The sequence below is a fragment of the Hipposideros armiger genome, unplaced genomic scaffold, assembly GCF_001890085.2.
Source record: "Hipposideros armiger isolate ML-2016 unplaced genomic scaffold, ASM189008v1 scaffold_818, whole genome shotgun sequence".
Taxonomy (NCBI): Eukaryota; Metazoa; Chordata; class Mammalia; order Chiroptera; family Hipposideridae; genus Hipposideros; species Hipposideros armiger.
Genome location: NW_017732168.1, coordinates 498,258 through 524,811, shown reverse-complemented (window position 1 = coordinate 524,811; position 26,554 = coordinate 498,258). Strand labels below are relative to the sequence as shown.

The window sequence follows — 26,554 nt, the reverse complement described above, 5'->3', positions numbered from 1 at the left end:
TAATAAAATGAAAACTAGAAATTAAATTTAAAAATTCTGGATTCCTAAATTTAAGTTTAAACTTAAAAGAAGTTTCATAGCATAAAGTTATCACAATTTTCATACTGCATATAAAGTTATGTTACAGCAATATGTAACTATTGTATACTTACTGTTCTTATCAGCAAATTCAAGTATAACATTTTAATATCTATAATTATCAATTATCTTTCTTGAGATGTAAAAAGAAAAGTTCTATTAATTTTACTCCAAGGTTTCATTTGTTATATGGATTTTTTAAAACACAATTTAATAATTACAGCATTCCATAACGCAGAAAGATTTCTCTAAAAATCCAGTCCTGAGTGATATGTATTTTTAGTTACTTTTTTGGTTGTTAAAACCATACTCAACATTGCCGCAAGCCTCTATGACAAAAATTATAAAACCCAAAGATAATTCACTGTTGATGTAAACTAACACATCATTGCATAAGTATGCTCTTACCACAGACTTACCCAGAGTTTCAACAATAGGCAGTTTTTTCACAATGGCCCTTTTCTTCACCATTCTCATAACACCAAGGGCTAGAGTCACTGTGACCACAATGGGAAGACCTTCAGGAATTGCTGCTACAGCCAGACTGTAACCAATATATACACAGTATTGAAGTTTAAGTAAAACAGCAACCACAGCTATAATTTCAATTGTCTGTTACTTAAAATAGTAGTTAATAAAAACGCAAAATTAATATTGTCAACATCTAAAAAAGGCCTCAAAAGAAAAGGAAAGTTGATTTACATTTACTGGACAACTACTAGCTGTCAGAGTAAGCAATAGACTATGAGTTCTAACATCAGATTGCGTAGATTTGTATCCGTAGCTTCACCAATTTTTACCTGTGTGACCCTGAGCTATTATTACTCCACCTCTGTAAATTAAATTTAGTTTCCTCATCTATATAGACAATAATAGACGTTGACACAAAACTTGTACATGAATGTTCACAGCAGCACCACTGACAATAGCCAAAAGATGGAAACAGCCCAAATGTCCAACAACTGATGAATCAGATATTGTGGTCTATCTATACAATGGAGTATTATTCAGCCATGAAAGGGAATGAAGTACTGACACATGCTATAACATGGATGAACCTTGAAAACCTTATGCTAAGTGAAAGAAGCCAGACACAATAGGACACATGCTTGTATCACCATCCAAGGGTTCACAATGTTGAGATTTCACTTATGTGATTCAATTTCACCCTCATCATTTTAGATCCTACAGTGGTTATCTCTTCGGATTCATCTTCTGTTCTGTCTAGTAATTGTGAAAATTCTTCTGCCAATTATTTTTTGTCATTGTGGTGGAAAATTAAAAATTCTGAATTCTCAACTTTGTTTAATAAATGCAAAGAAAACCCCACAAAGATTGTATCTCAAGACTTCTTTTATACTTTCTTAAATGTGATGTAATACTTTGGGCAACATAATAAAATTAAAGGATAATACAATAGTGATGATTTACTTCATTATTACATCAACGTATAAGCGATCTCATCATTCTTCTGCTTTCGCACTGTTTTTATTCATTTTTAGCACAGATAGAAATAACTGTTAAAATAATTGCTAGGATAAAGAAATAGCAAAATGTTTCAAGACAGGAAAATTAAGGCCACTAAAGATCCTACAACACATGTTAGATTTATGGACACATATGGTAATTGCAAAACAGAATGAGTTTTATGCTATTAAAATTTTAAAAATGTTTTGAGCTTTGGAAGACCTTGAAGTAGAAATTAAAATCACTGATTTGTCAACTTCACAAATAATAAGAACTGCTAAAAAAAAAAAATCAAAAGTTAAAAATGAGTCCAACAGATACTATGCCAACAGTTAGTATCTCAAACTCATGCTCTATTTTAAATTTAATTTTTATTTAACCCAAGGCTTTTTTATACAGATTTAAGCCAAGATTTTCAAACTGTATTTTTGCCCCTTTGAGGAAAAAATATACTCCTTCTCCATATCACAAAAAGCTTTTCTTCTTCATCCTACGTATTCCTTGTAATTCATTCAATTTGTTTTAATCCATTAATTTTTGTTCTAATTCTTGAACTGTTACTTCTTAGACCTACTACAGAGCTGTCATCCAGGATTTCTTTTCCTTAGATGCCTTGGTGAGCTCCACTCTTACACCCCACACATCATCATCTTCCTTTCTCTCACCCTTGTTTTGCTGGAATTCATACAAGGATAGGTAAGGGATAAATTTTCTGATTGCCTGCCTATCTATTTATAAATAACTGGATTGATACTTAGCTAGGTCCAGATTTGTAGACTTAAAATCCTCTTGTACTGCCCCATTGTCTTGTAATGTACTTCAATGTTACTGTGGATGAAGGGTTAATAAAATCCTTTTCCCCTTCTGTATTGGTTAAATCTCTAGCTCTGTTCCCTAGTGACCTGATAAGGGTAGTATGTCAACTACGTTGCTAGGCAACACTGCTTATGATCATGGGATCTGCCGACTGATAAACTGTCTATGGACAGTTTATAATTATAAATTATAATTACCTTATAGGAGGTCATAGCTTTGGGTTTCTTGAGTGTAGTGACTCATAACTAGACATAAGTCTATGTTTCCAGAGATGATGGCTCCTGTGGAATATGAGGCATTTTTTTTACCTAGGGTATCTCCTGCACTCACAAGATCATCTCATCTCCTTGTCCTAAGCTGAACTGCTGCACAACCTGCTGCAAGGGCTCTCTCAGAAGAGGGATACCTAAAATTGCCGATTTGACCTATGAAAGCCTCGTGAGTTGAAATGTTTAGTAGAGCCTAAAAAGACCCTGTGATGGAAATTGCAGTTGCTAATGGGAAGTCTGATACCCATCTAATTATCCTTCCTTTGTAGATGACCTGATTTGTTTGCTTTAGTTTCACAATGGTGTACCTAAGTTGGAGTTTTTTTCCTCCTGGGCAGCATTTAGAGAATCCTTTCAAAGTACAGTAAAACCTCAGATTGCAAGTAACTTGGTTTGTGAGTGTTCCACAAGACAAGCAAACATTTCTAATACATTTTAACTTAGTAAACGAGAGCTGTTTTGCAATATGAGTAGTTTGTTTCCAGAACGAATTATGCTCTCAAACAAAGTACATTTTAACGTGGTAAATAAGCGATGTCTTGCAATTTGTTCCAGTTTCTTCTGGAACAAATTGTGCTCACAAACCAAGGTATTACTGTATAAAGATTCATGTCTTGCTTCAGATTGAGAAACTATTCATTTATCATTTCTTATATATTTTCTTCTTATCTCTCTTTGAAACTCCTATTAGTTAAATATGGTATTTATTGAATTATGCTTTGTCACTTTTATCTCATTCTCTGTTTTGGACTTTTTACTCTACTTTTTGGGAGACCTCTTCAACTGTAAATTACAGCCCTTAAATTGGAATTGGAATTTCAGCAATCATAATTTTAATTTCTAAAAATTCTTTTTTTGTTCTGTGATCCTTTTCTATAGTCTATCATGAATACAGTTTCTTCACAACTCTCTGAAAACACAAATGCTGTTTATTTTTAATTTTTCTTCTATTTCTTGAATTTTTCGTTTTCCACTGAAATTGATTATATTGTGGTCTTTCTCATGCTACTAGTACTCAGTTTGTCAATCCTTAATTGTCTATTTATATATAAAAATGCAACATTGGCTTGATAATATCAGACATCTAGTGTGGGTTTTCTCCACTACCATATATGTTGGTTTTCATTTTCCTAGACTTCATTTTAATATATGAATTCTGAACTATTTAAGGCGTGATTTTATATCCTATGAGCTCATATATTACCTCCATAATGAAACACAGGCAATGCCTATCAGAGAAATGAAAGGCAAAACAGGATTATTTTATAAACAAACCATTAGAACTTACCTTACACTAATAGTAAACATTTCCAGGATATCTTTTCCTAGTAACCAGCCAACCAACATGATGATACCTGGAACAGAATCAAATAGTTATTTTTCCCTTTTATATAAAATCACCTAGGTGTAGAAGGGATAGAATAACAAACTGAGGGCAGCCTAAAAGTTCCTTGATATTAAAGGGAAAGTATATTGATCACAATTACAAGAATTTACAAAATACCATTAAGCAGGAAGATTAAAGTTAATGCTGCTTAAAGTTAATCCTGTGTATACACACTGCACACATATACACAGCTTTACCTTTTGTTGCCATAGCTGCCACCCATCCCTTAAAGCAATAATATGTACCTGAGAGATACTAGTACAAGAAAACATTATTGGTACTTTCATACAATGGGAAAAAAAAGAAGGTAGCATAGGACATACACAGGTCTTCTATTTATTATCAGCTTTACAAAAGGTATTTCAGTTACATACATCTCCATCCTGTCCACCAAGTTTATTATATATGCTTCAAAGGTAATTCAAAAATTAGTGGAAAAAATACTTGTAACTTAAGCAAAAGATAACCTAATTATACAAAGAGCCATTACCAATCTAAGACTCTAGCCATAAGAAATACAAAAGAAATAGATTGGCAGGTCATAAAAATGGACCAACACACTTATGATGAAGTGTTCAGTTACTCTTACAATAAATTGTGAAATAAAGTAATGAGAAGTCTTTTATTCACCTATTAAGTTAATGACAAAGTTGGCAGTGTTGTAGAAGAGGGACATTCTTACTTTAACCCTGTTGATGAAGGGTATTATTTGGCAATATAAAACAAAAGCCTTTAAAAACATGCCAAAATTTAAAAATTACACCGGATACTATTTGACTCAATAATTTGACTTTTAAGAATTTATCCTAACAAAATGAGGAGTATTTGCAATAAAATATTTGCACTGAAGAATCATTTACATAACTAAAAAACTCAAAAAAACCTACATAAATGTCTAGGCCTGACCCTGACACACACACACACACACAAACACACACACTCTCTCTCTCTCTCTCTCTCTCTCTCTCTCTCTCTCTCTCTCTATGTGTACTATAAATGTATGGAATACTATAAAACTTTTAAATTTGTTTTAGGTGAGCATCTATTTAATGACAAGATGTTTAAGATCTGTGAATGGACATGAAAAACAAAAAAAGAAAAGTAGTCCATAAAACAATACTATCACATTTTGTTAAGACTAGAAAGACAAATACCATGTTTTCAGAAATGCTCTTTGATTATAGGAATTAAACAGAGTTCTGTTTCATCTTGTAGAAAAAAACAACAGCTAGGGGTTAGATTTATAATTTTAAAAAAGCAGTAATAAAGCTAAAAATTAGTTAATTAACTAAATAAATTTATGTATGTATCTAAACTCCCCTTCCCACTCAAAAAAGAAAAAAACAAAAAGAAACACAAAACTGTAAGTAAATACATGAGATATACATACTCACTCTTCTCTTACCTATTATACCAAAGGAATAAAAGGAAAGTTGCTTTCCTAAGAGGTCCATGCTCTTCTGCAAAGGGGTTTTCGGTGCCTTGACAAATTGGAGAAGTGTGTCACCACAATTGGCTAAATTTAATAAGTTATACTAGGTACCCAGGACTCTGCTAAGTGCTTGACATACCCATGCTGGTGCTTCACATTCACAACTCTCCTTTAAGCTAAATATTACCCCCTTCACTGAGGAAACTTAGGCTTAGCCTTTTAAAAATGTTTATCTGAAAAAATCCATGCTCCTATACCTCTTTCAGGAAAAATTTGTTCTTCCTATAAACTTCTCCAGGACTTCATTACTATCAGCTGCCCCTCACTTTTCCCATCTTTCTCCTTTCTGTATCCACAAACATGCGTGTAACCCAAGTCTTTTTATCCTGTTGGCTCCCTAATCTGCTAACTCCTCACTCTAACAGTCCCCTCACTGCCAAGGTTCTTGAAACGGTCTCTACACTGTATCATGAACACTGGAGTCTTGGCAGGTTAACTGAGAAATCCAGATGATTTGGGGAGGATATGACATTTGTAGACTGCAAGCTCTATTTTATATATAGGAAAGTATTTTAAATCAGAGAACTAATCTTCAAAATGCTAAAACAAGAATATCTTCCACATTTTATTTAGCAATCTTTTTACCTGTTACTTGGAATTACGTAAATTTGGGAGTTTTGGTAGAACACATGTTCTGAGGCACAAATACACTTGCAATCTTTAAAAGTAATATGATAAAGCTCATTTCAAAAAAATTAGCCCTATAAATAATTGGCTACAACCCTTTTTATCCTATAAACAAACCTTTATATCCTACAAAAATGCCATAAACATTTATTAAAATGTTTTAGAATATTAACAATGCCAATCCAAGCCCTTCCAAATACAGGATTTCCAATTATGTTTTTAAGCACAGACTAACTGAATGAGATTCTGAATAAAATATTATTTTCAATAGTACATAAAATAATCCACCAATATTCTCTCTTCCTCCATTTATAATGGAGAATGTCAGGATTGAAACCAAAACATCATTAATAAGCTAAGTACTCACTTCTTCTGCTTGCATCATTTTAAAAACCTCTCCAAATTCAGAATTTTCTCCTGTTCCAATGACAATACCCTAAAGGGAAAAAGAGGAAAATACATTTATATTCAGATGGAATCACCTCTTTCAACTAAAAAAACCAAACCCTTCATTCATTTTTTCAAAGCCTTCTGACATACATGCTGAAGGTTCTTTTAGCAAATTTACTTTTTGATGGTATTAACAGATCAATAGGTTTTACACCTTAAACCTTGAAAACAAACATTTCATTAAACTTATTATTGAACTCAATTCTGAAGCAAATTTTTTGTTTATATTAATATTTCTAAAATTTCAATTTTATACTCAATGGAGACATTTAATGTAGTTTCTTTTTTCCCCTCAAATGCTATTGAATGATGCCTTCCTTTTATGTTTGTGAAATATTAGAATTCAGGAAAACAAAATATTTGGAATCAATCGGTAGGTGAATGATAGGTAGTCAGAGTATTATAGCCAGTATCATAACAATTAAAATTTTATTTAACCAATAATGAACATATCCATGAGCAATTTCTATCTAATAAAAAGAATAGGTACTGAGGACTCTGCTTTTAAAGGATCCATTATCTGGTAAGTGGCAGGGCCACGGACAGCCATATTATGCCTCAGGGACACAGACTCTCCTCAGTCACACAAATAGCTGCCAAGAGTTAGATTCAATTCTGTCATGGCTTTGCCTCATATTTTGAAAAGATCCACATAAAATCAGCAAAAAGGAACTGATAAAATGGTTGAAAACAAAGGAAATGCTATCTTCAAACAAGAAAAATAATTACCTTTGCTTTGCCACATCTGACCAGTGTTCCCATGAAGGCAATGTTACTTCTTGATGCAAGATCTCCATTAGTTGCAGCCGGCTGCGGAGCTGTCACCTTAGAACAAGGTGTTGTCTCTCCTGTCAAGCTGGACTCATCAATGGAAAGATCCACAGCCTTGGGGAACACAAAGCATTCCATTCCATTCAAGTTTGAAGACTCTCTCTACTACATTAATACCTAAAGAGTTTGTAATTATCACTTCTTCCTCAAATATCCCTATTAATTATCCTAATCTCGTATGGTATCCATTACTCTAAAACAGAAGAGCATAGTAGGTGAAACCATACTTAAAAATGAAGTTAAGTCAACCAAATCTGACATGCAAAGTAGAATGCTGTAACATGAGACAAGACTAGGCTCAATTTCAAAATACAACTAGGGAAAAGGAGATATTAGCTGAGGCTTAATCTTTATCTAGAGAAAACTCAACTCTCATGATAAAATATTATTTCCCAATTTTCCCATGACCTAAAGTTCCAAAAATGTGTTTGGCAGACTAAAACCAACCATAATAGAAAGAAAGTATGAATAAAGGGTATAAAAGTTACTGAGAAAGAAATCATTTCATTATTTTGGGCTCAATTGTCATGAAATTCTTCCTGCTACACATTCCTATATTTATCCCAAATGTACATTAAGCAAGAATAAAAAATTTATATGTTATAATTTCAAATAAGTAAATAAATAAATGTACATAAACATTTCCATGCAGATCATGAATATATTATCTTTTAACTCTGCAACAGGGTTCAATTCTGAGGGTTTCACTCCTAATACCATCAAAGTATTCAGCTACCCAAGCATGCAAAAAGGAAAAAAAAAATTAAAAATCAATATTTCATATGTGGAAAGCACCACAGATGTGACCTACCTCTGTTTCTAAAAGTATGGGCCACAGAACAACAGATTCAAGTCATTGTGTATAATGTGATAGATGATTAATAGACAGGCCAACGTGCACACATATATATGAGGTATGATCACAAAATACGGTGAATAAATTTTAAGAAATTTATTACAGTAAAAGACACATTGCCATTAATCCCCCTCAAAATACTCCCCCTCACTTCAAACACACTTATCCCATCGTTCTTGCCACTTTCTGAAACAGTTCTGGAAGTCCTCTTTCATTAGTGCCTCTCGTTACACTGTCGTGGATGCCTCGATGTCCTGAATCGATTCAAAATGTTTACCTTTCATGGACATTTTGCCTTTGGGGAAGAGCCAGAAGTTTCATGGAGCCAGATCCAGTGAATAAGGTGGATGAGGATATACCATAATGTTTTGATTTGACAGAAATTGCCGTGCAGAAACGATGTGTGACCCGGAGCCTTTCCGTTGTGATCACAAAATACCGTGAAGGCTATTATTGCTTAGTGCCATCCAAAGGAAAGGCAGGGATCTTCAATACAGGAAGTGGCACATCGAACCTTAGTAACAGTGTGTGACAAGTTTCAACTTGTTCGGTGCATTTGGATGTGAGGCATGGCTAAAAGAAGGAATGTTTTAAAGTATGCTGTAAATCATCCTTCATCATGACAATGGTCCATGTCACACATCACTTCTGGTATATACAAAGAAGTTTCTGTCAAATGAAAACATTACGGCATGTTCTCATCCACCTTACTCACTGGATCTGGCACTGTGTGACTTCTGGCTCTTCCCCAAAGTCAAAATGATTCAAGACATGAAAGCAGCCATAACAGAGCAACTAAAGCCACTTACAAAAGAGGACTTCCAGAACTGCTTTAGGAAGTGGCAAGAACGATGGGATAAGTGTGTTTGAAGCGAGGGGGAGTATTTTGAGGGGGATTAAAGGCAATGTGTCTTTTACAGTAATAAATTTTTTAAAATTTAAACATTCCCTGTATTGTTTGATCACACGTCATACACATATACTAGATACAAGGGAGGGGTACTATGGTCAAGTAAGTTTTAGAAAAAGTTAAAACAGCTTGCCCTATGGCAATGCTTCTCAAACCTCTCAATACACTAGGGAGAATCACCTCAACAGAAACATAGATAGAGCCAGGGTTAAAAAAGTGCAGTTCCAGCAGGACAAGCATCACCTTTACCACCTCAGAACTTGTTAGAAATTCAGTGCCCACCTCAAACATGGAGATGGGGAAAGGAGACCTAACAGACTATACTTACCAGCCCTCCAGCTGATTTTGATGCACAAACAAGTTTGAGAATCAATGAAATAATGTTTCCCAAACTTCTTTGATCCATTTTATTCCAGAAGCTCTTATTCAAGGATCCTTAGGATACTCTTTGGGAAACTAGGACCTAATTCATGATTTCCCTCACCCAACATTCACTGACTACCTTAACTATGTACCAGGCACGGGGCTAGATCATAGAAAAGAAAAACGATAAGGAAATGAACCTAGAGCAACTGAATAACTGTGCAGTCTCACTGCTGTAAGTTAAGCTGGTGTCCTCAATCAGGCCTCTTGACCAATAATTCATACTATATACAAAGTACAGTAAAAACTTGGATTGCAGGTGTTCTGCAAGACAAGCAAACATTTCTAATACATTTTAACTTGGTAAACGAGCGATGTCTTGCAATACAAATAGTTTGTGTCCAGAATGAATTATGCTTGCAAACCAAGGTATTAGTGTATTCTAAACTTTAAATCCTACTTTTCTTTTTTTTTGTGGGGGGGGGGGATGGTGGAGCAAGATAATTAATCTAGTCTTTTTAAAATGTTTCATTTTTGGGGCCGGCTGAGTGGCGCGATGGTTAAGAACTTGCTTGGGATGCCAGAGGGCCCCGGTTCGAATCCCACATATGAGGGCCAGCGACACTGCCCTCCACAGCTAAGATGCTGAACAACAGCTCAATCTGGAGCTGGGCTGCCGTGAGTCGCCGGCAACGGTGTAGGCTGCAGCCCCTGTGACAGTGGGTTGCCATGGGCTACCGTGTGTAGTCAGCAGCCAGCGTGAGCAGCCAAGCAGCCACAGTGAGCGGCCGTCCAGAAGCCGGCAACTGATCTGCCTCACCCGGGAAGAGCGCAATGATGGTGCCAACTTGGGCCAGTGAAGCAATGTCCTCTACAAATAGACTGAAGAACAAAAGGACAGCAACTTGTCTGTTCCCCTTCCCCCAATTCCCCAGCACTGTTCCCATCCCCCCAATTCCCCAATAAAAAAATCTTTAAAAAAAAATAAAAATAAAAATAAAAAATAAAATGTTTCATTTTTATGAGCATAAATAGCTTAAAAATCTCATAGAAATAATTATTTAAAATTGGTCCATGGATTCTTTCTCCCCATCTATGCAACAAAACTATGTTTTAATTTGATCAATTGCAATGATTCATTCACTTAACAAATATTTATTAATGTTTATAATGTGCCAGACCCCTCCCTGTATATCACATAGGGTGAGAATTAGCAGTAAAGAAAACAAAGTTCCTGTCCTCATCTATTATTCTAATGGGAAAAGTGATTTGAAAAATAAACAAACAAGAGAATATAATGCTTCGTAGTGGCAGAAAACAGCATGATAGGGTGGAAAGCGACATTTTAGATAGACAAGAAAACATCTCTCAAAAGTAGATGACCCTTTGACAAAGCTCTGATTCACCTGGGGGCCCTAAGGCTGGGACATAACTAGGGAGAAAAGATACTAGACACAGGGAGCAAAAAGTACAAAGAACATGGTGGCAGGAATATCGCTTGGTGTGTTCTTGTGCTAGGCAGACACAAAACTTTGCAAATATACTTAAGAGTTTATATTAGGTCATAAAATTTAAAAATTTTCAGAATGAAAATAAATTATATCCTATAACTCCAAAGAGATCAAACTGTATTAGCATTTCCTGAAAGTTTTGTGCCATGTAAATGTGATGAATTTTGGTATTAACACAGGCTTATAAAAAGTATACTTAAAACACAGGTCAACAGTACTTGAGTCTTTAAAAGGCTTCCAGTCTTAAATAATTATGTATGCAAAGACAAGCCAAGTAAATTTGGGCTCATTACATGAACCCAACTACAGGTTAAAAAAAAACAGCTGCCATGTCCAAAAGCAATGGAAGTTTATTAATGGAATATATTTATTTGACTTTTCTTTCCAAATTAATCTTAGAACTGTCTACTTTCTCACAACACATTTATTACCAAAAAAAGAAAAAAAAATTAGGTCTTTCTTAAAAGATGATGCTAATACTGAAAACAATCAGCTGGCATTTCATTGCTGCTATATGGTAGGCACTATGCTACATACCTATGCTAAGTGATCTAACAATTACTTAGCTACTAACAAGTGCAATAAGGCAAGTACTATTATTATTATCACCCCTATTTTACAGGCATTTTGAAGGTTCAGTTACTCACCCAATATCACCTGATAGAGTAAGCTATGGAGATGAAACTCAAATGTTAACAAATTAACTCCAGTTCCTCTTAAAGAGGATCAATTTGTAAATTATTTCTTCTCTCCAGTTTTATAACTACTTCTAGGAGAAGACATTAAGCAAAGATATATTTCAAAAATTAAATATTTTTGTGAATTACAGAAATCAACAAAAAGTTTATTTTATTTCGCTATCTCCTCTTTAATGCTTTTACAAAAATCAGAACTGCATATAATTTTCTGAGCCCTTAATTAGAAAAGAATCACTAATATTTAAAAGCTAACAAAAACTTGTATACATCTACAGAACTCCTTCTCTGAGAAAGGTGAAATTTATATTTTCCCATTGAAGACTTTTTGCTTTAAATGTGAATCTTAAACATGGATAAATACTAACATTATGTGGTTGTCTATAGGGACAAGGAGTATAAAAATAATCTGACTTTTTAAAAAGAGAGGAAAAGCATGGCATTATTGGCTCTGCTGGTGCATGAGCTCGTCAGTGTCAGCCTTAGCAGTGCAGCAACCATTTAAGAGAGTAAGAATTTTTGTTCAATTCAGGTTTTTTTTACAGAAAAGAGGCCTATCATTTTTAGCAAAAGAGCAATCAGTCTTGTCTAGTGTACAAATTGATGGGGAAGAAAAAGGTACTTTGGATCCTTACCTTTTTTTCTGTAAAATTATAAATTCATAAAACTCAAATTATCAAGAATATATTATCAATGAAATTTGTCTAAATCATGCAATGTAGCAAACTGCATAGATCTCAACTGTCTGTTGAACCAGAATATTTTCTAAGTTACAAGTTCTTTTCTCTTAATGGTGACTACAAGAGTTTTCACAGGAAGCAGTTTTGCGGGAGTAAGGAATAAGGAAATCATTTTTAAGAAGGGCAATATTTAATAAATTAGGCAACCTATTACATTTTAACAAGGTCACAAATTAATTAATCTGAGAAGAAAAGATATTAGTCATTTATCCACTGAATTCATGAGAAAAAGAAAGATAGGATAAAATGAAATCAAAGAATCAGCCAGCTACATGCCTTCTAGCCAAAAGTTTAAACATTAAGTCTTCAGAAAAGCTGTTACTGAATAGGGAAACTGACTGTTTAACTTTTCTTCATTCTTCCTGAGGCACCCTGATGGAGGTGTGAATAAGATACAACACAGTTTAAAAATCAGAATATAAATAAGAATCAAGATGCATATATAATCCACAATCTGAATATTTAACACCTACAGAATAAAGGTTGAAAAACATTCACGGGCTTATTCCTATAAAATATTAGGCAGAGAGAAAGTAAATGTCAAAGTCACAGAGGTTTCCTAAAAAGCAAAAAGTGACTGCTTATAATTACAGTTAATAAGAACAATTGGCAGCTACAAATAAGTTCTCACACTAAAGAAAAGCTTGGTATATACTGTATGCCACTAAGTCAGTCACCTCTCTACTTAGAAAAAGAGAATAAAGAAAAATAAACAGAAGCTAAGGTACCTGTGGAACACCACTGAACGTACAAATATAAGCAATATGGGAGTCCTCGGGGGTGAAGGGGGGAAAAATACAAATGGGAAGAAAGAATATGTGAAGAGATAATAGATGGAAACTTTCCAAATTTAATGAAAGACATGAATCTATACATCAAAGAGGCTCAATAAACTCCAAATAGAGTAAATCAAAGACATCTACACTGAGAGACATTATAATCAAACTATTGAAAGACGAAAACAGAATCTTGAAAACAGCAAACGTGAAGCAATTTATCATGTACAAGGGATCCTCAATAAGATTAGAAGCTCATTTTTTATCAAAAACCATGAAGACTAGGGCCAGTACAGTGACATATTTAAAGTGCTGAAAAAAAACCTATCAAAGAGTACTCTATATCCAGCAAAACTATCTTTCAAATATGAAGAAAAAATGAAAGACATTCCCATTTAAACAAAAGCTAAGAGAATTTGTCACTAGTAAAAGTGCCCCACAAGAAATTCTAAAAGAGAATCCTTTAAGTTAAAATGAAAGAAGAGCAGAAAGGAACTCAAAACCATATGAAGAAATAAATAATTCTAGTGAAGGTAACTATGTAAGTAAATATAAATGCCAGTATTATTCTATTTTGAGTTTTTAATTCCATTTTTCCTGATTTAAAAGATAAATATATAAAATACAAATCTATGTTAATAAGCACACAGTGTATAAAGATATAATTTGTAACAACATGAAGGTGGCAAAAAGTGAGCTGTACAGGAACAAAGTTTTTGTATGCTATTGAAATAAAGTTGGTATTAATTCAAACTGCATTGTTATAAATTTAGGAATATTAACTGTAATCCTCATAGTAATCACTAAGAAAATAAGTAAAAAATATATGGAAAAAGAAATGAGGTAATCAAAGCATACTTAGAAAAAAATCAATCAAACACAAAAAAGGGGAGATTGAAGGAATTGGGGAACATAAAAAATATAACATATATAGAAAACAAATAGCAAAATAACAGAAGAAAGTCCTTCCTTATCAGTAATCACTTTAAATGTAAGTGGATTTATAGTCGTATGACACATCCATATAATGGAATACTACTTGGCAACAAAAAGCAATGAAGTACTTATACATGCTACAACACGAATGAACCTTAAAAACATTAAGTTAACTGAAAGAAGCAAGACACAAAAGACTACATAGTGTTTAATACTATTAATATGAAATATCCAGAATAGGCACATGTATCCAGACAGAGCAGATTAGTAGCTTTCAGGCTGTGGGGCAGTGTCAGTGAATACAGTGACTGTTAAAAGGTAAGGGTTTTCTTTTGGGAATGATGAGAATGATCTACAGTTAGACTGTGGTGATGGCTGCACAACTCTATATACTGACAACCACTAAATGGTACATTTTAAATGTGTAAACTGGAATTAGACTGCTTCAATAAAACTTTTTAGGGCCGGCCGAGTGGCACATTGGTTTAGAGCTGGCTTGGGACACCAGAGGACCTCGGTTCGGACCCCACGTATGAGGGCCAGTGACACTGCCCTCCACAGCTAAGATGCTGAACGACAGCTCGACCTGGAGCTGGGCTGCGGTGATTCGCCAGTAACGGCGTANAGCTCTGAGCAACAGCAGTTCGAGTCCAGCCCGAGCTGAGCAGCCGCAGAGCTGCCAACAGGTAGCAGGATGGCTCAGCTAAAAAAAAAAAAAAAAAAGCAGAACAAGATTTCCTCAGATCTTTTAGGAAAATTATCTCAATCTACTGTGAAAGTGGTTGCAAAAGCCTGCTTGTGGTACCACGGAGTAGGTAAAACAAATAGGGCAGAAAAGTGACAGGGGGAAATAATAGATGTTCAATTACACATGTAAAAGTGGAAAACTCAACCTAACTATAGCATTAACAAGTAAAATACATGCTGATGAAGTGTCTGAAAAGTTAACAAGTAGGGGAAAACAATAACTAACGAATTACTCCATAAAATATATGCCTCTAATAATTTTCACATCAAACTTTAAAGGGTAATAAATTTCCTCTTATTGAATTTATAGTAAGTCTTCAATATATATTTTGCTAAGTGGATAAAATATGTACTAGTCCATATTCTGCTAAGTCTTGTCTCATTTGCAAGTGAACTTTTGAGATAATTAGTTCACAGAACAATTAACTCTTATTTACATAAAAACCCTAAAACACTTTACCAACCCAAATGACGTTCTGAAGTTTCTATGTCATTATACTGTTTAAATTGTTCAAACAACAGGAAACACCATCTTCTGACAATCCCGCTGAGGAGGTCTGTTTCTGAATTGGAAGAGAAGCACTCTAAAATAAATGATGACTTAAACTCCATGAATTCAAATTAGGGTTCTTTGCAGGAAGAGGAAGATGATTTATATCAAGTGACAGGCCTATCAAATCCCTAAGGAAGAACAATCCAAGGTTTTGTCATAAACTAAATATTAAGGATAGGAGGGAGAAGAAATGAGTAAAAAGATAAAACATAAAAGGACCTACCAAGAAGAGAAAGAATTTAAGAAAGTAAAATTAATAACATTCCCAATACTTGCTATGTTATCAATTATTTCCATTCACCAATTCACCAATCTGATATCTAAGGATAGATAAATTTTAAGTATTTGGAAAAAAAGTCTTTATTTCAAGATTAAATGAAGTTGAAAAAGTTCTTCAGGTTTTCCATAACCTTTATGTGAGAATACTCATACTTTGGGACATAATAGGTATTCAAAGACTGACAGCTCTATAGGTGATAACAGTCTGTTAATTCCAATAATAGATGATAATACTGGCATGCTAACGGGCTATGAGGTACTCGTCTACATACTGTTGCCAGATTAAGGGTAATATCATTTGCTAGCTGCCCATGACCTTCAAAGCTAATTCCTAACCAATAAAATCTGAAGAGGAGCTTCATATCCAAGGCCCTCCTGAATCTGATTCTGTCATACACTTTCTACCCGAGCTCTGTATTATATACCGAACACTTCACAGTGATAAATACTGTTACTTCATTATCTTCTCTGTCCAGTACCACCCTTTAATTATCAACACCAAAACCCTGCTGTCTGAGGTATTCTCTGATTTTACTCAAGTCAGAAGTAACTGCTTTCTTCTCTTAAATTTTCATGCTGCATTCTTAGTACTTCTTTTACTCACCAAGTTCTATTTTATGATGAGTGATTCGTGTACACCAACAGTTTGCTCACTGAATGCAAGAATTCTATCACATCATCTTTGTATTTGCCACAATGTCTAACACACAGTTCCATGAAGATCTGCTGATTCACTAAACAAACACCTCAAAAGACTCTAAGGAAAAATATTTATTTTAAGAAAAAAAATGTATGGCCCTTTCTAACCTAGAAAACAAAATGTTCAAATCAACTGTGTGTTGTTAGTCTTTAGAACTACTAATGTCTATCCTTTAATCTACATCCAAGTTTATTTACTTCTCACAAGTAGTTCACCAAATGCTATTGTCTAATATCTGTGCGCCCCCTTCCCCCATTCATGTGTTGAAATCCTAATGGCAAAGATGATGGTATTAGGAACCGGGACTTTAAGTAGATCTGTGCTTGTTCAACTCTTTCTTTCTGATTTTTCACTTGCCCTGGGAACTAAGGAACAGGAAAGAAAACAACCCTAAAGACACCGAAAACTACTCACTGGGCCAAACTACTATCCTATAACAGAGCAGATGGGTTCGTGAGGTAAAGAGGCTCACTATATAATGCCAGCTATCTTGTTCTATGTTTGAACTTCTGAGGCTGGCCCCAGGAGAACCTGATCCCTACTAGAGGTAACCTTTCTGCCCAGACTTAAATGGCTTGGTAACCTAGTGTCATAAAAATGGCTAATTCTTGGCTCTCAGTCACATAAGTGGTGGTTCTTCAGAAGAAGTTTGGTAATTTAGAAAATCATATAAAAAATTACATTAAAAAAAGGAAGGCAATTGTACCCAGTGTGGAGATCTTAAAGACAGTTTCAAAGAATGGTATGGGCTAAGCCAAGGCACCTGAGCCACAAAAGAAAGGATCAAGGGAATTAATCATTCAGAACACCAAGTGAAAGAAAATTTGCTACACTTCAGGCAATGTTTTGGGTTTAGTTAGAAAGTAATAGCTGAGAGGTAAAATATTTTCAAGAGACAAAAGAAACCCTCTTTGCCTCTGACTCTTACATTGTTTTCTCTTATAAAGAATTCTTTGTTCAAATATTGATATAGCCTTTACCTCGAACAATACAGAAAATATGCTGTTTCCAAAAAAGGCAAAATGTACCGTTATGCAGGTGTACATAACCTATAATACTGCTTCATCTAAAGTCATCGTCTGACCAATCCACTGGCTTCCGCCAATTCATTGGCCAGTGGCGCCTCTTCTCAAATACTATTGGGTTGTCAGAAAAGTCATGACGTATTTTTTCTACGTTTTTCTTTGCAAAAATGCATCATGACTTTTCCAACAACCCAGTATTAAAACTTAAAATTAAAACCCTTAGAAAAAAACTGGAAAACATGCTCATAGCTCAATTTCTCTAAGTTTTACTCTCCCAGCTCCACCGGTGACTCTAGGTTCCTAAGCTGGTAAGGTTATTGCCACCAACATATATTGGCTCATTCCTTGGCTATGAAAAACTGAGCGAGAAAACAAAATACAGAATTCCTTAAGTTATCAATAATGATCTTCTTTAGAAAGAATTTGCAAATGACAGTCTCAGCCTGCTATGAACTGAACTCATGTTGAATTCCTATAATTCAAGTTGAGGCCCTCATCTCCAACGTGATGGTAACTGAAGATGGAGCCTTGGGAGGTAATTATGGTTAGACAAGGTCCTGTGAGTGAGGCCCTCATAATGAGATTAGTGGCTTTATAAGAAGAAAAAAAATCACTCTCTCTGCTATGTGAAGACATAGCAAGACTGCAAGCCAAGAAGAGAGCCCTCACCATAAACCAAATTCTGCCAGACCCTGATTGTGGACTTCCCAGCCCCCAAACAGTAAGGAATAAGTGTTTAAGCCACCCCGTCTATGGTATTTTACTACAGCAGCCTGAGCTGACTTAAGACAGAGCCTAAGAACAGATAATATAAAATAAATGTAGTACAGCAATCAATTCTCTAAACATGCTGACAAGATGTTACTAAAGGCCCAGGCAAGACTTACAGCCAAAATCTGAACCGCTGAAATTTATGACAGGAATCCTTAGGGTTGCAGCATGACAATGTTCAAGTGGCAAGCCTGGCCTCGGCCAAGTTCACAAAAAGTGTCCTAATATTGCAGAAGTCCAGGGGCCTGTTTTTTTAAAAATGAAATCCATGTACTTTGTAAGAAATTAATAATATCCCAAGGCTAACTAAAGAGATTTGTTTCCTTTAAATTCTAATGAGTTTATTTCATGCAGGAACATCAAATGACCAGCTAGCCTTACAAAATCATCCAAACATCACCACAGCCAAATTCAGCAAACAACGTTCCAATAAGCCAACTTAATTCCAAAAATCTAGGAGCCTCTGGGTCCAGAAGAGAAATCAATTTTATCAGCCTTATAATGTCCTAAGTCAGTACATTTAAATTAAAAGCAGAACAAGATAGGGCCGGCCGAGTGGCTCAGTTGGTTAAGAGCTCACTCAAGAGTTTGAGCTCTGAGCAACAGCAGTTCGAGTCCAGCCCGAGCTGAGCAGCCGCAGAGCTGCCAACAGGTAGCAGGATGGCTCAGCTAAAAAAAAAAAAAAAAAAGCAGAACAAGATTTCCTCAGATCTTTTAGGAAAATTATCTCAATCTACTGTGAAAGTGGTTGCAAAAGCCTGCTTGTGGTACCACGGAGTAGGTAAAACAAATAGGGCAGAAAAGTGACAGGGGGAAATAATAGATGTTCAATTACACATGTAAAAGTGGAAAACTCAACCTAACTATAGCATTAACAAGTAAAATACATGCTGATGAAGTGTCTGAAAAGTTAACAAGTAGGGGAAAACAATAACTAACGAATTACTCCATAAAATATATGCCTCTAATAATTTTCACATCAAACTTTAAAGGGTAATAAATTTCCTCTTATTGAATTTATAGTAAGTCTTCAATATATATTTTGCTAAGTGGATAAAATATGTACTAGTCCATATTCTGCTAAGTCTTGTCTCATTTGCAAGTGAACTTTTGAGATAATTAGTTCACAGAACAATTAACTCTTATTTACATAAAAACCCTAAAACACTTTACCAACCCAAATGACGTTCTGAAGTTTCTATGTCATTATACTGTTTAAATTGTTCAAACAACAGGAAACACCATCTTCTGACAATCCCGCTGAGGAGGTCTGTTTCTGAATTGGAAGAGAAGCACTCTAAAATAAATGATGACTTAAACTCCATGAATTCAAATTAGGGTTCTTTGCAGGAAGAGGAAGATGATTTATATCAAGTGACAGGCCTATCAAATCCCTAAGGAAGAACAATCCAAGGTTTTGTCATAAACTAAATATTAAGGATAGGAGGGAGAAGAAATGAGTAAAAAGATAAAACATAAAAGGACCTACCAAGAAGAGAAAGAATTTAAGAAAGTAAAATTAATAACATTCCCAATACTTGCTATGTTATCAATTATTTCCATTCACCAATTCACCAATCTGATATCTAAGGATAGATAAATTTTAAGTATTTGGAAAAAAAGTCTTTATTTCAAGATTAAATGAAGTTGAAAAAGTTCTTCAGGTTTTCCATAACCTTTATGTGAGAATACTCATACTTTGGGACATAATAGGTATTCAAAGACTGACAGCTCTATAGGTGATAACAGTCTGTTAATTCCAATAATAGATGATAATACTGGCATGCTAACGGGCTATGAGGTACTCGTCTACATACTGTTGCCAGATTAAGGGTAATATCATTTGCTAGCTGCCCATGACCTTCAAAGCTAATTCCTAACCAATAAAATCTGAAGAGGAGCTTCATATCCAAGGCCCTCCTGAATCTGATTCCGTCATACACTTTCTACCCGAGCTCTGTATTATATACCGAACACTTCACAGTGATAAATACTGTTACTTCATTATCTTCTCTGTCCAGTACCACCCTTTAATTATCAACACCAAAACCCTGCTGTCTGAGGTATTCTCTGATTTTACTCAAGTCAGAAGTAACTGCTTTCTTCTCTTAAATTTTCATGCTGCATTCTTAGTACTTCTTTTACTCACCAAGTTCTATTTTATGATGAGTGATTCGTGTACACCAACAGTTTGCTCACTGAATGCAAGAATTCTATCACATCATCTTTGTATTTGCCACAATGTCTAACACACAGTTCCATGAAGATCTGCTGATTCACTAAACAAACACCTCAAAAGACTCTAAGGAAAAATATTTATTTTAAGAAAAAAAATGTATGGCCCTTTCTAACCTAGAAAACAAAATGTTCAAATCAACTGTGTGTTGTTAGTCTTTAGAACTACTAATGTCTATCCTTTAATCTACATCCAAGTTTATTTACTTCTCACAAGTAGTTCACCAAATGCTATTGTCTAATATCTGTGCGCCCCCTTCCCCCATTCATGTGTTGAAATCCTAATGGCAAAGATGATGGTATTAGGAACCGGGACTTTTCAGGTGCTTGGGCCATAAGGGTGGAGCCCTTGTGAATGAAATGAGTGTTCATATAGAAGAGAACCCACTGAGTTCCCTCCCTCTTCCATCATGTGAGGGCACAGTGAGAAGGCACCAGCTATGAAACAGGAAGAGGGCCCTCATCAGAATTCGACCATGCTGGCACCTCAATCTTGGACCTCCCAGCCGTCAGAACTGAGAGAACTAAATTTCTGTTTAGAAGCAACCTGGTCTGTGAAATTTTGTTATAGCGGCCCGAACAGACTAAGACACCAAACTTACCTCAAACAAGCGTAAGTCAGCAGGAACTCTGTCCCCAACAGAAAGGCAAACTGTATCACCTGGAACCAAGTCTCGTGCAAGTGTATGTTCCAATTTTCCTTCACGCACACTGTAACATGAAACAGAAACAACCACAGCTGAAAAACAAAGCCACAGCACTTATTTAAAGAAATGATTTCCAGTGGGCTTACCTGAGAAAAAATTATTGTATTATTACCACTTCTAAGAAGATATGGCAAATATAAGAACCAAAAATAGTATTCTTTTTGAGCTCTAGGTAATTAAGATGCTCAGATGTCAAAAAAGCATTGAAAAAACTGACAACTTGTCCAAATATAGTGTGTGAAAACTGAAGCAACTTAAGGAATCATCTAGGTCTATTCGTACATCACTGTACTTACAACAGTGCTTAGCACATAGTTGTACACAAAAAATCTGGTGGAACAAATGCATGTCTCAAGAATCTCAAAGTCAGAACTTTGAACTTGCTACACTGAATTGAGCATGAATTTTTCTCATGTCAGATTCATGGTCTCTACCTTATGTTTAGACAAATCTGGGGCCACAATGTATACTACACTAGTCACTTCAATTTCTATTTATTTATTTATTTTTAATTGGGTAACTGTGTTTTTACAGGACCCATCAGCTCCAAGTCAAGTCGCTGTCCTTCAATCTAGTTGTGGAGGGCGCAGCTCAGCTACAGGTCCAGTCACCGTTTTCACTCTAGTTGAGGGGGCGGGCAGGGGGGGAGCAGCCCACCATCCCAAGTGGGAATCAAGCTGGCAACCCTGCTGTTAAGAGCACACGCTCTAACCAACTGAGTCATCCAGCCGCCCACCAGCTGCTCAGCTCAAGTCGTTGTCTTCAATCTAGTTGCGGAGGGCACAGCTCACTGGCCCATGTGGGAATCGAACCGGCAACTTTGTTCAGAGCACGCACTCTAACCAACTGAGCCACCCGGCAACCCCTTCAATTTCTATTTTTAAGAGTTGAAATCCATATCAAAAACAAGGATCATACCAATGGCATTCTGGAGGCATAAGTTTATTCAGTTCTTCTAGAGATTTTTCTGAACGATATTCCTATTTTTAAAAAAGCAGAACATAATTAAAACAATCATTTACAAAGAAATGTAAATATGTATGTTCCTATGAACAGACTCCATGTTAGATTTAATACTGATCTCAATCATTATTTTAAAATTTCCCTCAATTCTTATCTTGTCCTTTACTTGTGCTTATATTCCTATATATAAAAGCTTGTCCCTTATTAAATAATAGTGACCAAATAATTCTGACAATATTCCCAATTTTATAATTTAATATTCAGTGTGAAAACCTAAGGTCAAGTTATTCATACAAAAATGAAAAAAAAAACTGATTGGTATAACAAAAGAATATATAATTTTCAGTCATTAAAAGTTAAGATCACTGAGCCTCACAATTAAGATAATTTTACTTTTAGTGTTTAACGACCAAAGAAGTCAAAGGTGATTACTTGCGAGCAACATTTAAGGATTTTAGTCCATGCTAACTGCAAAGGTTTATGGAATAAGTCTGCTTGGAAAGAACATATGTTAAACAAGGAGTGGGATGTGGCTGGCCCTGCCTTAATCGACACCTTTCCCATCACCCTGAATTATGCAAAAGGGGAAATTCTCAGGAACCCTAACTCTGTTTGTTATGCTCCAGCCTTCTTCCATCCATACAATCATAGCTGAGGATCAGAGACATCCTTCACCTCACTATGCTACTTAGTACACATTTCCATAGGCAGTCTTGCTTCATGCAACAACACTGCTATGTTTTGTCTAATGTCTGCACTAAGCATACCCATCTTCTGATCTAAGGTTAAAAAGAAGAGGGAGTAGTGGAATGAAAGCTGGGGAGAGTTTTGAAATGACTGCAGTGTTAACACTAATCAAAATTTCACACCCATCACAAACTTCTTCAAATAGAAAATGAAAAGTTGTGTTAAGAATAACTTATAACTAAATCAGTCTTTACTCAGGCAAGAGGAACAAATGTAAGAGTAAGGTAACTCTATAAACATTAAAATTATAAGATAACTCTCCCCCAACCATACCAAGAATATTGAGGAATTTGAAAGTTTTACCCCAAAATTTCATAAAAGGCTAGAAAACACTCACCAATCCTAGACCTAGTAATAAACGACACACAATCTTTACCACCCTCTTCAGACTTCTTAGCCTTTACTTCCTACAACTACAAAGATATCTTCATATCAAAATGACCATTTAACATAACACACCACCAAACACCTGACAGCCATCTCTAATGAATGCCTAAAAGTTATTAAATTTATTGTAAGGTGACATCAATATATGACTATATAAAACAATTAGCTATTTTTATGACTCTGAGAGTATATAATGAGATGGGGAATGAGATTTAAGAGACAGAAAATAAAGGCAGACATAAAAAAGAATATAAAAAGCACTCTCCTCCTAAAATACAGATAAAAACACAAATACTAAATAATGATAAAGCATTAAGAATTTGATAGATTTTTTTTTTAAATTTTATTGGGGATCTGGGGAAGGGGAACAGCCAAGTTGTTGTCCTTTAATCTTAGCTGTGGAGGGCGCAGCTAGCTCAGCTCCAAGTCCAGTAGCCATCTGGCCGCCCGTCAGCAGCTCACGGCTCCTCAGCTCAAGGTGCCATGTTCAATCTTAATTGGGGTGGGTGTAGTCCACCATCCCATGCAGGAGTCGAACCCGAAACCTTGTTGTTAGGAGCACGTGCTCTCACCAGCAGAGCCATCCTGCCACCTTTTGGCAGCTCAGTGGCAGTTCAGCTCGGTCGCAGCTCACTGGCCCATGTGGGAATCGAACCGCGACCCTATTGCTCAGAGCTCACACTCTTAACCAACTGAGCCACTTGGCAGGCCCCTGACAGATTTTTGGTAGAGTTTTCTGATAATACATTACGATAACTTCAACTAACATTAGTTAAATAGGATATTTTTAAAGAGGCTTTTTAAGTCGTTTATAGAATATTTTGCTCATTTCATAAGCACATTTGGGGAAAAGGCTCCGATCTGTACAAGAAACCAGATCTACATATCTGAAGCTGAGCTCTTCATAAATGTTTTGATTCTTTCTTGCATATTCAATCAAATAAACTTATCATAAAGATACTTAGCACATGGTTTTAGTCACTGCATTTAAAGTGAATAACACATTATCATTGTGTAAAATTCCGCACGATGTTAAAATCACAGTTTTATGGGGTTTTTTTAAGGTAGTCGCTCTCTATTTACCAAAAGAACAAGCTCCTAAGGTCTTCCATACACAGTGACACTATTGTAGGAATCCTTCTGAAGAACGTCACTCCATATAGCTATAGCATTATTCAAGATATAAGAGGGTTCCAGTTACTGGCCCAGTGGGTGATAACATCCACATGGCTTAATGAATAGCTGCCCTGAATGATGCCCAGTCTGGAATGACTTCTGCTAGACTGACTAGCTCCACCTGCCTAGGGCAACATTTGTCTGCTCTAATAAGCAAGAGGATTCCCTAGAAACAGGATCCCTGAAAGTTTACTGATGCAGCTCACAAACTTGCTGCAGATAATCTGATTCCAACTGGTGTTTCTATAAAACTAAAACTTACTAAATTAGATATTACCATAGGAGGCTTAAATAATGACAGTAAATACCCAAGGAATAACTTAAATCATTGATGTGAAAATAACCACAATGACTTAAAATATACTCTTATGATTCGAAACATGAACTTCAGGATATTACATTTTTCTCTCAACTAGAAAAATCCTTCTATTCTTACTGACCATGCTTTAGAACTTTAGCTAATAAAATGAGACGTGCCAACATTCTTCTACAATCTGCAGAAATTAGATATTTAAATAAACATAAAACTAAGCCTATGTTTTTATTTATGCCTACACTTGTCAATAAAACTCCTGACATCTCCACATTATTTACATTATTTTTTAAAATTTCCAATTACATTTGACATACAATATTATCTTAGTTTCACATGTACAGCATAGTAATTAGACATTTATATAACTTACGAAGTGATCCCCCAGTGAGTCTAGTACCCATCTCACGCCATACATGGTTATTACAATATTATTGACAATATTCTCTATACTGTACTTTACATCCCTGTGATATTTTTATAACTGGAAACCATAAACAAAATTAAAAGACAACCTACTGAATAGGAGAGGATATTCGCTGATAATTTGATAAGGGGTTAATATCTAAACTACATAAGGAATTCATACAACTTAACACCAAAAAAAAACCAAAACGAACAATCCAATTAAAACTTGAGCAGAGGACCTGAGTAGACATTAGTCAAAGAGGACATGCACATGGCCAACAGACATATGAAAAGATGCTCAACATCACTAATCATCAGAGAAATAAATAAAAATTAAAACTACAATGAGGTATCACCTCACACCTATCAGAAAGGCTATCATCAATAAATCGACAAACAAGTGCTGGCGAGGATGTGGAGAAAAGGGAACCCTTGTGTACTGTCGGTGGGATTGTAAATTCGTGCAGCCACTATCGAAAATAGCACGGAGGTGTCTCAAAAAATTAAAAATAGAACTACTACCTTATAACACAGCAATCCCACTTTTGGGTATTTATCTGAAGAAATCAAAAACACTAACTTAAGGCCAGTCAAGTGGCTAAGTTGGTTAAGAGCATGAGCTCCGAGCAACAGGGTCGTCAGTTCGATTCCCATATGGGCCAGTGAAGCTTCACCTGAGCTGAGCTGCCACTAAGCTGCCAAAAAGTGGCAGGATGGCTCAGCTGGTGAGAGCACGTGCGCTTAACAACAAGGTTTCGGGTTCAACTCCCGCATGGGATGGTGGGCTATGCACACCCACAACTAAGATTGAACTCGGCACCTTGAGCTAAGAAGCCGCAAGCTGCCGACGTGCGGCCAGGTGGCAACTGGATTTGGAGCTGAGCTAGCTGCACCCTCCACAACTAAGATAAGATCGAAGGACAACAACTTGGCTGTTTCGCTTTCCAATTCCCCAACACTATTCCCCTTCCCCAATTCCCCAATAAAAATCTTTAAGAAAAAAAACAACAAAAAAATATTAATTTGAAAAGTCGTATGCACCTTTATGTTCATTGCAGCATTACTTACAATAGCCAAGATATGGAAACAATCTAAGTGTCCATCAATAGATGAATGGAACATGTGGTACATATATAGTAGGTTGTCAGAAAAGTCATGACATATTTTTTCTATGTTTTTCGTTGCAAAAATGCGTCATGACTTTTCCGAAAACCCAATATAATGGAATATTACTCAGCCATAAAAATAATGCTGTCTTGCTATTTGCGACAACATGGGTGGACTTGGAGGGTATTACACTAAGTGAGATATGTTCAAAGACAAATACCATATAATTTCA

General features: G+C 35.6%; 1 protein-coding gene across 4 annotated transcripts in view; it reads right to left on the bottom strand.

Moving 5' to 3' along the window:
* ATP2C1 (ATPase secretory pathway Ca2+ transporting 1) overlaps positions 1-26,554 on the bottom strand; it is a 116,899-nt gene that overhangs the window by 32,957 nt on the left and 57,388 nt on the right. For all 4 annotated transcript variants that reach the window (XM_019628916.1, XM_019628918.1, XM_019628919.1 and 1 more), the window contains 7 exons: positions 22,140-22,201; positions 21,117-21,225; positions 7,316-7,471; positions 6,504-6,572; positions 5,423-5,498; positions 3,919-3,985; positions 498-622 (listed from right to left, as the gene is read on the bottom strand). In XM_019628916.1, the coding sequence (XP_019484461.1) occupies positions 498-622; positions 3,919-3,985; positions 5,423-5,498; positions 6,504-6,572; positions 7,316-7,471; positions 21,117-21,225; positions 22,140-22,201 (664 nt within the window). The remainder of the gene's footprint in view (positions 1-497; positions 623-3,918; positions 3,986-5,422; positions 5,499-6,503; positions 6,573-7,315; positions 7,472-21,116; positions 21,226-22,139; positions 22,202-26,554) is intronic.